This window comes from Falco peregrinus, chromosome 11, assembly GCF_023634155.1.
Source record: "Falco peregrinus isolate bFalPer1 chromosome 11, bFalPer1.pri, whole genome shotgun sequence".
Taxonomy (NCBI): domain Eukaryota; kingdom Metazoa; phylum Chordata; class Aves; order Falconiformes; family Falconidae; genus Falco; species Falco peregrinus.
Genome location: NC_073731.1, coordinates 2,144,019 through 2,159,451, shown reverse-complemented (window position 1 = coordinate 2,159,451; position 15,433 = coordinate 2,144,019). Strand labels below are relative to the sequence as shown.

Here is a 15,433-nt window from a genome sequence, read left to right as displayed (position 1 = left end):
GAATGGACTTTTTAGTCTCTTAAATAGAATTATTGTTAACTGAATCTGATAATGTTCCAGATTTGAGAACTGTTACACTGTTTAACAGCTTTCATGTATTTTTCTTATGGAAATACTTAATACCATTTACCCCAAAAGCAGGTGCAGTTCACAATCAAAGCAGGCCGCAAAGTCACAGCAGCGGAGAATTTAGTCTGCTACATGAACACGAGGCTTGGTCGAGCAGCAGCAGCAGTCCTATTCAGTATTTGAAAGGACATACAAGGTCTAGTCCTGTGCTCCAGCAAAGAATGCCAGAAACACTGGATAGTCGTGGAAAACCGACCAAAACCAGTTCTCCTGGAAGTGAAGTTGTTACCTTGCAACAGTTTCTAGAAGAAAGCAACAAGAGTACCTCAAGCGAGGTTAGTTTATAAAATATTTTAACTACATATTATCCTATATGGGCACAGAATTAATAGAAGACTTACAGTGAGTAGAACTGCTTTCAAACTTTGTAGGGAGATTGGTTACACCTGCATTAAGAAGTGGTGTGGGCTGTATCCTTGCTGTATCATACACCAGATCATTTGAAATTTCACAGCTTGACCCTTTACGGGTTACTGAATTGGGTATAAAAGTCGATCCCTACTGCACGGGAATGTCTGGTGTGCTGACATGTGGTAGGCTCGTCAGAGCTCAGGTGGAAGGCCGCAGCCTCCAAGTAGGTGTACATTTCTTCTTCCAGCTCAGCACCTGCCTTCAGTAAGAGCTGTTGTCAGATCTGTCTTCCATCAACAGGAAGGTGCTATACTTCGTTCCCTGAGGAGAGACTCTTGTCTGCTTCAGTTTCATCTTTTTAACTACTGGGCAAAAAAAAAAAAGGCTTTGGAGCCCCTTGAAACCTGAGAGGAATAAGACAAAGAGAACGTTTCCATAAATCTGTGACAGTTTGTTAGAAGCCCAGAATCCCCTTGTCTCTGCTAATATTTTAATTTCTTCACCACTAGTTCTTGAATAGATCTGTGTGAAACCTAGACATGCTCTAGGATAAAAGCAAGCTGGTTCCTGTGACTAGGGATTACCAAGCGTGAGGATCAGACTCCACCTATTTTTAACAACACAATTGAAACTGAAAAATACACTTTCACAGCTGAATTGTGATTGGCGTTGTCTGGGGTCATGACTTGAGTCTCGATTAAGTTTCTGGATTTCTTTTGTTACAGCGCTTAAAATGACTTCTTCCCTGTGGTCTCTGACAAGGATTTTTGATTTTTAAGCATTAGACAATACTCTTCTGGCAGTAGGAATAAAATAAAACACCTGAGTCATCAAGTCTAGTCCACTGCTGTTGTTGAATCACAGAATCCCTTTCATAGCATCACAGAATCATTCAGGTTAGAAGGGTATTCAAGAGGTCTCTTTCAAGTCTTCTGCCAGAGCATTTCCTTAATGATTTTAGCTTAATTCTTTCCAAATTATCTCTTTTACCATTTTGAAGACGACTACGGCGTTTTTCCACTGAGTCTGTAGATAGCAATCACAAACTGTTTTTAGCCTAGCTATTAAGTCTTTTCTCCAAAAAGAAAAAAACTGGGAGCTGTTGGGTCTGAACTGAGGCACCAAGGGTGCCTAAAGGTTATGTGCTTTGTATTACTGTCTCATTTTTGTCTTAATTATTTAAGCGCATAGCAAATTTAAGGTTTTAGCTCCAGATGATCGGTGTAAGTTAAAATTTAATAGTCTATATGAAATCGCTTAGGAAGAATTGATGAGTGATGGCAGAGGGCGAGTGAGATGATGATAAACTTGAAGTTCTGATCATCTGATTTGTTGAGTTAATCAGTATTACAGGAACTAATTCCAGATCGTCATGGTCTGTCTGATGCCTAGTTTTGAAAGTACTTGTAAGGTGTACAAAAAACTCATGAGTGTGACTGTAGATTTTAATACTGCTTCTAGATCTGAGAAAATAAAACCAAAAAGCCAGCTGCTTAGAAATGGTCTTCATTTATGACCACAAGGATTGCTTAAGAAAAGGTCAAAATTATATTTTAAAATTTATAAGGTGTTCCATGTTTTTGACAGATGAAATCTGCAAGTGAAGAGAATCTTTTAGATGAAGTCATGAAAAGCTTATCTGAGTCCGCAGAGCTGACAGGAAAGGAAAAGCTGAGAAAGCCATCTGCCGGTTGTGGTATTGTGAGATCATTAAGTGTAAAAAATACAGTTGATTTCTCAGATGGACGATCCATTAAACCAGAACAACTTGTAAGGCCCAGCCTTCGTAAAACTGAAGATACCTACTTCACCAGCTCTCCGATAAAATTTACATCAGGCACTCAAGGGAAGGCCAAATCAGTTAAAGAAAAGATACAAGCAACTGTATCACAGCGACAATCAAGAGATTGCAATCCTTATGCTACCTTACCTCGTGCAAGCAGCGTGATTTCTACAGCAGAAGGAACTACTCGAAGGACAAGCATTCACGATTTTTTATCTAAGGACAGTAGGCAACCGGTATCAGTTGATCCAGCACCGTCCACCGCTGACAGGAGTGTTCCATCAACCTCTAGTGAGTACTCAGCACACCAGTTATCCTCTAATTTTTTTCACTGTGTGGCTTACAGAGTAGATTGTGTTCCACAGAGTGATGCAGCTAATACTGTTAAACCACATAATTTAGGCTGTAACTCTGATGTGCCTAAGACTTCAAGGATGGAAAGGTCAAATTTTCGTGAGAGAACTTTGCTAAGCACAAGTGTGTTTAATGATAAAGTCAGTATATCTGGTAATGACAGCACAGGATCATTTACTGTGACTCAGCCATTTTTATCCCTTAACACCGAATTAGTTAGTAATATAAGTGGATTGCCCCAGAGAACTACATCAAAAACAGCTGATCAGGCAAATCTGTCAGCATTTAGATCAGTAGCAAAAAATCAGCAACAGCCTTCAGCTAATCAGAAATCTGATCCTGGTGACCTATGGTCAGTTCTAACTAGTGAACTTGTTCCTACCACCTGTGTAAACTCTAGTGGGGCTGAATCCCCACTACTGGTTTCTGAAGATAATAAAACTGTGTGGTATGAGTATGGTTGTGTATGATAAGGAAGTTCTGCTATTAAATATATATATATATATATATAGTCTAATGTGACATCTAGGTGTTCTCAACGTCTCCTGAATTTAGAGAAAATATCACTACGATGAAAAAAGCGAATTCTTGTTAGGTCTGTGGGTTGTTTTCCAAGCACAACGGCACAGGGCTCAGTTGTGTACTCTAGCATGTGTGATTGATTGTACAATTGTAACCTCACCAAAGTTTGCATGAAACATTAATTGCACTGTATATATTTTGCATGCCTTGAAGTCTTTATAATACCAGCTTTATTTTTATTTGTCACGCATCACAAATATTTTTGGTTTTTTCCTGTACGTTCCTGAATGCATGTTAAACCAATCGCATGCTGCATTGCCAAAAATGGCCCCGTGAGCAACAGAACGGCCGGTACAAAGACAGTACTCTTCAGTTGTGCTCATGCTTTCAGATGTGTCAGTAACACATTGATTATGTATCTGGAGTAAAAGTCTTTCCTTCCCCTTTCAAAACCGAGATACTAATGAAAAGAAGCATTTAGAGAGAGTTCAGTGTCTTACCCCTTTCATTTATGCCATGTCCTGGCATAAATGCGCTTTGCACAAGGAACAAGTTCTAGCCCAATAATTCAGCGCCTCTAGCTTGTACAATAAAAACAAATTACTGTTCATCCTTATTAAAATATTTGAACATCGATAAATACAAAGACCATTCATAATCCTAAACATAGATGATAATTCTTATAAAGAGGTAATAAATAGTCACATGATATGCAGCACTTGTAATGAAAAAATGATCCTTTCCACCTTTTCCCTTTTGTATGCTTTGTCTTTCCACGTCTGGTGTACAAATGTGGTGAAGTGTACGGTTTTATTAGGAGTCAAATAACAGAGTTAATATGAGACTCCTTGTGATGTATGGTAATAAAGACCTGTATTGATTATGGTGGAAATTCATTTTTTCTTCTCAATAGAAGTAACACTGATATAATAGAAAGCAAGATGTGCAACAAAATAACAGAAAAACTGTTAAACTATACCACAGTTAAATAAATAAATTAAAAAAAAAAACAAACCCAAAATTGCTTGGAAAGTTATGGGAGCGTAGGACTGCTTAAGCGAGTAACCAGCTAAAGAGAAATGTTGAAAAGTAATTACTTAATATGCCACTGTTTCTGCAATTGCTTGGAACTTCTTAATGGTAAACATAAACAGAATTTAAAATTGTATTGTACTGAAACTATGATTATGTGAGGCTTCAGACATTAGCACTTTTTTGCAAGAGGACATAGTTACTGACAGTTACGGTAGGCCAAAATTACATATGCTATAAAAAAACCAATGCAAATAAATCTAGAGGAAAAATATTTAAAAATGAAAATAAATACTGAAAATAACGAATGCTATATGCTGATTTTTTTTACAATTAAATTTCTTTTGCCAGCAGTTTTGCAGCAGTTGTAGTACTCTGTGTGGGTTGAACTTTAATTCCTCAGTGTTTATCTAGGGAGGGGTAGCAAATGCACGGTTCCCCCAGGAAAAGCAGCAGACATCCCATATGTTCATCTATAAGGCTGCCATTTCAAACAGGAGAATAGCTAATAACATGTGGAGATGGCCCTTTCCAGAGCTCCAGCTACATTTCCCGGTGGGGAAAAGGAATGAAGGGAGAAGATTAGACGTTGAAAAGACATTCTGTGGAGAGTAAAATTACTGTTTGAAAATACAAAGCAGCCATCCTTCACCATGTCTGCAGGCATCCATTATTACTGGGCTGATAAATTTCTCGCTTCTCTTCAGTGTTGTTCACAGTGTGCTGTTAGTTATTGCTGTATTCCCTCTAGAATTGTCTCACCCTTTAAAAAAATAAAAAACAAAAAAAAAACACAACAACAAAAAAACCCAACCCTGACCAAACCCCACCAAATATGAAATATAATGGTAACTTCACACGCATTTGCTCTCACACAGCAAGATCAGTGTTCTGATCTTGGGTCATGTCATTTGACTTCATTTCTACTAATCTGTAGACGTGTTTGAATTAGCTTTGAGCGGAACAGTGCTGTTACCTGAAGTGGTGTGTGTGTAATACATTTTGCAAGTTATTTAAGGAGTGATGGAGAAAACCTTAGCTCTGAGAGTGCTTGTTGTAAACTCATACTGTGCTACCAGTAGCTGTATTTCTCTTAACTGATTGCAAGCCTGTGTCTTGCAGCGAGCCAGCTTGTTCTGATCGAACAGGATCGGTAGCTAGAGGCACTGTCTTCTATTTAGATCAACGGCTGTTCAAGAAATCAGAGAAGCTTTCAGGCGTGCTATTGCCTTGTTTGCCAGCCTCGTCTTGCTTAGGTCCTTAGACTGCCACAGCTGCAAAAAATACCAGTGTTATCTCCAGGTGTATTACGAACCCTCCAGCATGACCACTGAACCCCGATTGTAGTCATGAGCAAGGCCAAGGTCTAAAGAGAAATTTTAAAGGTTATCCCTGTAAAGTGAAGTTAAAGCTTGGTATTAAGGCAACAAAATACTTTTTTTTTTTTTGGTCTTCTTTTTCTCCCCAGCCACTGCGTGTGGGACACTTCAGTTTGCATTGTTTCATTTCTTTTCACAGCACCAAACTTTTGCATACAAACCAAATCTGATGGTAAACATTTATGCCTGATATTTAATGCCTTTCCAGCCTGTGTATTACTTAACTCCATTGTGGGGGCAGCATTAAAACAGCTTCTCCTTATACACAAAGGGCTTCAGGATAACCGAGTGTGAGTGTCTTTGAACGCCAGTGTCTCATGTCCTCTACGTGAGTTGTAGACTAACCTTGTCCAGCTCAAGCTACTATTTTGCATTGCTTTATAAATTTGTAATGAATTGCACTTCAGTTTTGAAGATAATATCTTTCTGTGCCTCTATTTTTGCTCAATTTTCAGCTGCGGCAGGGAAAGCGTGCTGCTAAAGATTTTTATAATGTTCCTGAATAATAAATTGTCAACATCTGTTTATTATCTTTGAAAGGAAACAAATGTTTTCAAGGATTATTTTTCCTGCACTTTTTGGTCTTTATGCTGGAACATCATGGATGTCTCTCTTGGTCTATGCTCAAATAGCGGAAGGATCTGTGAAATTCCTTTCAGACCTAATCGCTACTGCTCTTCAGCCGTTCAGGTGGCTGACCGTAAAACGTTGGTGTGCTTGCTTATTCCTTGGTTTCCTGCTGCATTTAAAAAGTATAAGTTAGGGCTTTGCATGGTAATTATAAACACTAAACCTGTGGCTGCTAGCCAAAAAAAAGGGTTTTGTTGTTCGGGCTCAAAAATTTGCTTGCATTAAAGGTTTGCTTGATGCTTTGCTTTACATGAATAGTAAATTAAGATACTGCATTTTGCATGTTCAAACTGTTGCATGCAAAGATCATTTTCTGTTTTGCAGAACTGAATGTGAACATTTCTGTCAATGTGTGGCAGGTAAAAATGCAAAGACGAGTTAAGTTTGCTACTAGCTTCAGTCAGGCTTGATTACATCTGATTTTTGTTTTTTTTCCTTCTCATACAGGCAGAAATTTAGAGTTAGTGTATCTAAAAGTTGAGTATATCTGATTATGGCTTTGAAAATAATAATACCTTGTTATTCTGTATGCTGGGATTAATTTTAATGAGTGTAGTTGAGTAGGCACTTCCAGTGAGTTTCTTCCTATCTCTCTCCTCTGTCCTTTCCTCTTACCAAAAAAAAAAAAAAAAAAAAAAAAAGTGTTTGTATATTCTTTTGCTCTACTAATAAGTAGAATGTATTTTAATGCATGAGGGTGTTTTTCATGTCCTGGTAAACACAATGAATAACATGAAATGCTTTTCTCTGCAGATGTGGAAGCTATCCCTGAAAGCAGAAATTCAAAAAGCAGGTCTAGGGAGCAACAAAGCTCCTAATTCTATTACCCACTACATGAGATGTGGGCCAAGTGGTGAGTTTCCTGCCCAAAATGTAAATGAGATTAATTTCATTTACAACAAACTAACAGCATTACATATAAGAACAAGTGCACATTGCATTAACCAGATGTAAATACTGCTTGCTTAACTGGCTTCTCTCTTGCTTACTAGTTAGGCCAGAAGAGGTTGTTTTACAGCAGTTATTTTGCCTGTGTAGGCAGGGAACTTCATCCCATTTAGCCTTTTGCCTGTAAAAATTACACATATTTTTCAAATCTCTTGAAGAAGAAAGATCAAAGAAATAACATTAAGAAGTAATATTGAAGTCCTTAGAAAGGGACAGATAAATCTAAAAGAGTAGTTTAACAAAATATAGAAAGTATTCTATGCTACAAGGAAACTGCCTTTTTTTATGAAGCTTGTCTTTGGCATTCTGTCCTTCTCTTGACTTCATTAAAACATCTTTGGTGCATGCTATTAGTGCTGTTAGTTCTGTTAGTGACTTGACTCTGTATTTTATACTTCTACACTTTAAGCTTTTCTTACGTTCTTTTCTCTTTCTACCTTTCAACTGAACACAGAGAGAAAAGTGTCCTTCAGTATCTCAGTATGAAGCCTTTATATCTGAAGTAACAAGACAGCGACTGTAGGAATCATTAATAAAAATTAAGGGAATTTTTTACATTCTTCGTGACTAGAGCAGGAAATAAAAACCTACCTACCTTCCTTCCTTCCTTGAATCAAGGAGCTCTACTGGAGTCTACTGCCGAAAATTTGTAGATGGTCTTAGGAATTATTGCACATTGCACTGTTAAGATCTACTGAATAAAGGACAGTTCTCATCTCCCTAAGGACCAAGAATTTAAAGGTCTCAAGAATTACTCCAGGGGAAAAAAAACAAACAAAACTTCTTTCATCTTCTGTTTATGAAATTAGCCACTGATTTGCTTAAGCTTCTGCTAATAATTAGCCAAAAAATCCCATAACTAGCAGTTTATATTTGCTTCTGTAAATCTAAAATAAATGCTGTAGCATTTTGTTGAAATGACTGTATATACAGATACAACAACCTCACAACTTACTGGCACTTCACTGCCTTATTGGGTTAGCATAATCTGCATGAAATTGCTCTTAAAAAGGTTTATGCTGATTTTAGTTGCATACTGCAAGAGAAAACTTTGTTTACATACATGAGAAAGTTGGATGACTAACCGAAGTGGGAGTCATGGGATAATCGTATGATACAGAACTGTTTGTCATTTGTGTTTTTCACATTCCCAAGTTATTCTGCGTATATATGTTCATATGATTCTGACAGGAAATTGTCAGGTATGATTTTTCTATAACTTTTATTTTAATATAAGGCTGTTCTCAACAAATGGCATTTCCAGGATAAGACTGTCTTACAATGTTTATGTATTGAGTAATTTTTTTGTTATTATTATTGTTTGTCTTTTGACATGAGCTGATTGTGGCTTAGGAGGTTTCTTGATGGCAAAAAGAAATGTAAATAATATCATATGCATTTTACAATCAGTTCCCCTTAAGGTTATCTTTTACTAGTAAGATGCATTTTGTTCATTATTGATTTATATTAAAGTCAACAACTGTTATTGGTACATTCAGTGGTTGCATATATTTGTTGTCTTGAAAGCATCTGCAGAGAGCTCAGAAGAAGTGTATAAGAACTTAAAAGCAGATCCAAAATGAGTTACCATAGTTATATTTTATTACAAACCAGTAAGCACGTTCATATTCCCGTTCTGAAGGGTTAAGCTAACTGTGTAACCTCCTAGTGTCCTGTCTTCCAACAGGGATGTGTGTAACTTCCCCTAGAGCTCTCCCCATCCCATGAGTAAAGGTAAGCACAGTTGCATGCGGCGCTGGGCTCGCAGGCTGCCCGGACTGTGGCACAGCCGCTACCGCTTGGGAACAGCTTGTTTCGTGAGGCTCCCAGGTTTTGGCGTTTATGAAGGCTCAGGCTGTCAGGGACAGTTGGAACAGAATCATCTTTCACTGGAGAGAGAAGGCAGTTCAACAGATTTGAAAGCACACTGGCAAATCGTTTCTTTATTTTACTGAACTCCTGTCAGAAAGGGGAACAAAGAGGCAAGGTCAGTAAGCTTTAGAAGTGGAAATTTTCTTGTGTTTTCTTCCTTAATGCGAATCCCTTCTGAAACACTTTATGATAAGATGTGCTAAAAGACTTAGATCTGAACAGAGTATTTTGGTGTTATGATATAAATACTTGGTTCAGCCTGGGATTGTTGTCACAGAGAACTTAAACACTTCAGTGTTTTTTTCTTAAGTGGAAATAGGACCAATTTTGCAGCTCTCTACCACATAGAATTTCCATTCTTCTTCTGAAGATGTTTCTGGTATTTCATGAAAATAATTGGTTTATTTTGATTACCAACCCACTCTAGCATCTGTTTCTGGTCCCTTATTCTCAGCGTCAGGATTTTCATAGTGGTTTTTGCAGAGCATCACCATAGGTCAGCAGTCCCAGGAGTGATCTGAAGCCCAGAGCCCTCCTGCCCTCCAGCTCCACAACAGTTTTGTAGGCAGCCTGAACTCAGTTGCATCTGGAATAACTTCCCACGTTGTAACCGGTAACTGTGACGTTTCTGAGGAGGATTCGGGGCATTCCAAGCCAGCAATGAGGTGCCACCAGAGGGGCGGGCGGGATGGATGGCAGCGGCTGGAAGAGGTGCGGTGTGTCAAGGCCTGTATACCTGTATGCAGGTGACCGGTGTGTTCCTGTATGCCCTCAGAGCTCAGGGTGTAGCTGAATTTCTCCCCCGATAGCAATTGTGCCAGGGAGCCCTGACGAGAGGAGTATCCGAAGCAATGAGAATCTAGGGTGGAGCCTGGCTTCCCTGCCATGCCTGTACCACAATGCGGGCAGAGCCACAGAGGCTGGAGGAAACAGTTTCACGGACAAAGACACGAAATCTGGAACGCCGGTAGCCCTTACTAAAGACGTAGCTGCTATGAAAGAGAATTGAAATACCATAAACATGTAAGGAAAATATCTCTTGATTCTAAATCATTATATTTTCAAGCTCATTTCAGGGTGTGATTGTGACTGGATTTTTCCTAGCTGTCTTTGACAGCAGAGGGCTGATGCATTTCAAACTATTAAACCCTAACCATTCAGTAGCATTGCTATTTTTATAAAAACACACATGTCTTGAATTAACAGATTTAAACTGTAGTGCCAAATGCTGTTTGTATTCACAGAATCCAGGCAGCTGTATGTGTTCAGGTAGGCTCTCTGAGACCCTGGGAATCAGGCAGGAGTGGCATATTGCCACGACTGCGTTGCACGTGCTTCTCTGCAAAGAGCACTGCTGGGCATGTGTAACCAGCCCCCCACACAACTGGCTGTGTCGTTTTCATCACGTGGGCACCTCCTGACATGTCATTTACTAGCTCAGCTCTTGTCTGCATTCATTAAGTTGCCCAAGATGACCCATCACAACTTCCATGCTTGCTTTTTGCATGTTATCACACCTTAAAGCATCTGTACTGTAGCCAGGGTGTAGTCTCAGACTTTACAATTACTATTTAACTGATCATGTGTATTAGAAACAACCCCCCCTCACCCGCAAACCTAAGCACAGTTCCCTTGCGTGAGAGAATCGGCAGGAGTTTGGGGGCAGAACTCACCCCGCTAGGTCAGAGTCCAGCGGAGGGCGGGTGTGTGTGCCCAAGGCCTGGCTCGTGCCCGCCCGTGCCAGCGTGAGCAGGTTTCAGCCCGCTTCAGCTGCATCAGTACGGGGTGGGACTTGGGGTTGTATTTGCTAAATTGGCCATAAAGCAGCACCAGAGATGCATTTGCATTTGAGAGACCAGACTCTACTCCCAGCACTTTCTTTTGCAAAGAAGTGTCAGAGCAGAAGAGTGGCTAGGAGGTTCTCTGTGCTCTGATCATTTTGAAATTATTTTCTTCTTCCTTTCTTTCCTCTTCCCAGTCTGTGCCCTTAAAATTAAAAGAAAATCAAAATGTAAATTTGAGAGCCACTACACATTTTCTGAAACACAAACTCCCAGGGGAAGCGTGCGGTGGCTGTCAGACAGCATACAAGAGCACACACACAACTTTTTACTGCGAGAGTTGCCAAATCTGCCACTGTTAGTTCAAGATTACAAAAAAGGCTGTAGTACTACACAGTGTATGTTTTATTTACTTTTCTGATAGTCTGCTGAGGATTTAGTAACATTCCCAATGCGTAATTATTTCTAAACTTTTTCCAAGACATGATGCAGCTTCAACAAAGGAGCTCATGTATGATTATTTTAGAGTTAGATGATAAATGCGTATGTAAATAATGCTTTGATATTAATAAAACTGCCTTAAAGGAATGTACCTAGGTGTGAAACAAAACTTAAAAAGCTCTTATTTAAAACTGTAATTTCCTTTACATACTGATTTTTTAAATGTTTGCCACTGTATACATTTATTAATTATGATATTAAAATGCCAAACCAAATAATTTTTATTCTTATTTTGTGTGTACATTTATACACACTTTTACTGGAAACTGATGTTACCGGAAGGATATTGGTGTTAAGTAACAGCATTGTGGTCAGTGATGTGTTCAGTGAGTATTTCTTCCAGAAGGAAACAGCTAAAACTCTAGCAGAATTTTTCTGGACAGTGTGTAGTTTGTTTTGTGTTGTTTATTTGTGTAGACCTGTGTAGATCTTAACTGTACACTAGTTTGATATTATTTTAAAAAGACACTAATTTCATAGGTAAATACTAAAAGAAATCATTATAGATTTGCCAAATGCAGTAATTGAAGCTTTGATTTTGCTCAGTCATCATTTTCTGCTGAGACAAGCCTCTGAATCTCTTCTGAGGGCAAAGGTAGCTAAATTTTAGGTAGTACGGATTTTAAGATTCTTGAAGCTTAGTAAACTGCTATTCTGCACATGTCTTTAAAACAATTTTTCACATTGAAAGCTTTCTGGACTTAAAAACCTTGACAAGTCAAATTTAATTTTTTTTGTTAAGTGATAGAGGATTTTAGGGTGCCACAAAGAAGAAGCCTTAAAAGGGAGGGAGAGTTGGTGGCAGGCAGCGGGTCAGATAAATTTTACTTTTAAAGACACTTCAGACTGTATCTTACTATCTCACTAATTTAGTAACGCACTTGTCAATCCAGATTTCATGAATCAACCCAATATGTCTAAACACCAGATGTTCCTTTCAGTCTTTTATTTGACAACAAATGCAAAATATGTCTTTTCTGGACATCTTTCTAGTGACTCTTCCTATAGCTTCAATATTTTTAGGTCACTTTTTTCCCATTTGACATGACTGCCGTGATAGATGGGGTTGGTTTGTGTCTTTCTAAGGTGGAGGGGAGAATTTAAACTGTTGTATCTTGAAATACTCTGTTGTTAAGCTTGCATCTCTGAGAAAGGTGCCAAATCCTTCCAAAATGAAGGAAACCATGGTAAGGATGTTTGTGAAATAACTTGCCCAAGAAGATACTTTTTTTCTTACTCAGTGGTAGTTCTTCATTCTGTAGAATTAAAGATTTCATTTCCTTAATGGGGGGAAAAAAGCCCACCAACTCAACACACAAATGTTAATGTTCTCATAGAATGGTCTTGGCTATACGGAACAAAACCGAGTCAGACTGGCTGATTTTTGCCTTGTTTCATTTGAAGTGTTCCCCTTTTTCACTGTTAGTACTGCATCCTTTAGCACGATGTGGTAGCAAATCATCACCCAAGATTGCAAGTCCTGTTATGTATTTTTTCTTCATGCTTCAGTATTCTTTATTTCAGTTCTGTCTCAGCTTGTGTTGACACTGTTGCTTGCCCTTTAGGCATAGTTTGTACGTGACGCTTCCGTTAGGCTGTGTTCAAAAGCCCTTTTCCTCATCTCTCGCTTCCTCTACTCCCCAGTCTTTGGGTTTTGTGTGGGTACTTGTTGCCACAGTATGTTTACTGGAGTTTGTGGCATTTCTACTGCTTCCGTCTTCAACAGACGATGTTTGAAGGGGGTGTTACTCTTTTGGGCAAGAGAAAGGAGGAGAGAGAATTACGTTATTCAATGTTGAGAATGTACTGGTCTTGTTCTTGTGAAAGTAGATTTTCTATACTAAATGCGTATCGGCTATTGAAAGCCAAATCAGCCTCTCCTCAACCTCTTAAACGCAGGGATGTTTGTGTGTGCAGGCCCCTCCTGCAGGGAGAAGCTCAAGTACAGCCAGTTGTACCATTCCTTCCGTTTCCATAGGTGCTGGTTAAGGTGCAGTGGAGCAGAGAAGATGCGTGTCCTCCATGGGTTCATGAATCTATAGAAATCGTGCCCAGAAGTTAATACAGTTCCAGGCTGTATTAACATTCCTCCTAGGTGCCACCAGGACATACTACGCCTGGTCAGGGACCTGCAGTAACATTACTCCTTGGAGCTCTTCTGCCAGGAGAGAGGTTGGTAGCGGGGTCCCCACTCCGCCCCGCCTGCCTTGGGGTGGCTCCCGTGCCTTCTGCTCGCACTGGAGAGGCTCTGGAAATGGGTGAGGCATGCACCTGTCGTAACGGGGCCATCGCCACAAGACTTAATGTATTATTTCTCAAGGGGAGGATACTGTGAAAGTGAAAATGCAACTAAAACCATAGACAATCAAGTGAGTTTTCTGTAGTGTAGGCAAGTTGGTTTGGGTTTTTTTTTCTAGATTAATAATAATAAAAAGCAAGCAATGTGTAGTAGAGTATAAAAGGGTACAGGTGCACAATCTAGACATCTCTGTCCTGTGCGTATTGACAAATATTTTAGAACTTTAATTTGTTATTTCCTAAGGATGTTGTTTTAAGTTTAAACCTTTAAGGCCAGTACCACACACGGCAAGTTCCAATTTTATCTATTCTATTAATAAAGACTGTAACATTATTTAAATCACACCTCTTCTACTTACTGGTTATTTAGTGGTAGACTGCAAACATCTTTTTAAGAATTTTCTGTTAAACTTCTGATAACCCAAAGACAGGTGTTTTTTTTTCCTCAACAGATTATACAATATAACCTTACCCAATTGAAGAAATAAAAAAAGGAGTAACCTTGTTTTTTCAGATTTTATTTGTAATGAGACTTTCACCAGTTTTGCTCTTTTGCTCTACAAAATCTATGCCTGGTAATAGAAAAGTGAACTTTGTCTACTTAAGATCTTAATCAAAATGTATGATGATAGGCTCGTGGCCTGTTGATCTCACAAACTTCAAAAAGTCATCAGGGCTTAAGCCCATGGTTGCAGAATTTGTCATTGGATGAAAATACACCTTTTCGTAGCCACCTTCCAGAAAGCCAGCATCCAGCACAAACTTCACATCTCCCTGGTCACAGAAGAGGGCTAGTGGTGTCGCACAGCCCTGGCCCACTCTTAGCTTTTCCAGCATGGCATTTTCATCAGCGAACCTTAGGTTTCCACTTCCAACACCCAGTTTTTTAGCAAGATCATTTAAATTAATTTGCCTGTTGTGCAGAACAGTCACCAGCCAGAATCCTTTCTTCTTTTTGTCTTTAAGAAAAAGGTTCTTACTGTGACCTCCTTTCATGTGTTGGACGTGAGGCATCATTTCTTCAACAGTGAACACCTGGAAAATATCACCGGTGTAGTGTGAGACTCTATACCCCATTAGACTTTTAGTTGTGTACTGGCAGGTATCTTTTGCTTAAATATTTAGAAAATACTGAATGTTATACTCTGCCTGAAAACTGTACCCTTTTATGAATAAGTTTTAAAAGAACACAAATAAAATGTGACATAGTGCTCCTGCGCACTTTCTGAATCATTTCTGGCTCGCGTACCTGGCAAGAACATCACGCTTCTTTAATGCAAAAGGCAGCCCTGACAGCAGTCATTTTTGTGGCTCCACCATGGACGGAGCCGAATGATGTGGCACACGTGGACTTTTAACTGGGAGTGGGGAAAAAAATTTGGAAAGCATCATGGATGCCCGACTTCACGGTAGGAAGCAGACGGGCCGCAGCTCCTGCAGCCGCTGGGGAGCTGGAGGGGACAAGGGGGAGGCAGGGGACAGAACGAGGGGAAAGAATGGCGGCTGTGCTCAAAATGCTCAGCCCCCCCAAAAACCCAAACCTTCTGCCTGGCCCAGGCTCTAGGTTCGCTGGGCGAGATTACACGCAGATAGTGAATTACGCTAAAAAACCCCGTTCAGGGCCCACAGCTGCCCTGTAGCCTGCTGCGTCCCGTTTCGGGCCGCCGGGCGGGAGCGCGGGGGAGGCGGCGGCCCCTACCTCGGGGTGCTCGGCCGTGACCGTGGCGATGCCCAAGTCCCGCAGCCGCTGGGCCAGCGCCTGCCGTGGCTCCGCCGCCGCCATGGCCGGGCAGGAGGGGCGGGCAGCGCCACCCCCGCCCTGCCCCGCGCCCGCCGCCGCCTCAAGATGGCGC

The 15,433-nt window shown here is 40.0% G+C and overlaps 2 protein-coding genes across 15 annotated transcripts in view; one reads left to right on the top strand and one right to left on the bottom strand.

Moving 5' to 3' along the window:
- The window catches only part of CCDC88A (coiled-coil domain containing 88A), a 79,939-nt gene extending 71,313 nt beyond the window's left edge, over positions 1–8,626 (top strand). For 7 of the 14 annotated variants that reach the window (XM_055815915.1, XM_055815916.1, XM_027788390.2 and 4 more), the window contains 2 exons: positions 139–404; positions 2,068–4,479. In XM_055815915.1, the coding sequence (XP_055671890.1) occupies positions 139–404; positions 2,068–3,087 (1,286 nt within the window). In that variant the 3' untranslated portion in view covers positions 3,088–4,479. Of the gene's footprint in view, positions 1–138; positions 405–2,067; positions 4,480–6,933; positions 7,034–7,582 lie in introns of those variants that run through there. The other 7 variants (XM_027788397.2, XM_005238578.4, XM_027788398.2 and 4 more) reach the window with 2 other exon arrangements.
- Positions 8,627–14,082: 5,456 nt separating this feature from the next.
- Positions 14,083–15,431, bottom strand: LOC101914114 (prolyl-tRNA synthetase associated domain-containing protein 1-like). Its single transcript, XM_005238577.4, has 2 exons — positions 15,280–15,431; positions 14,083–14,615 (listed from the first exon to the last, which is right to left on the bottom strand). Exons 1-2 carry the CDS (start codon positions 15,361–15,363, stop codon positions 14,190–14,192), a joined length of 510 nt encoding a protein of 169 aa, XP_005238634.3. The 5' UTR covers positions 15,364–15,431; the 3' UTR covers positions 14,083–14,189.
- Positions 15,432–15,433: the final 2 nt, after the last annotated feature.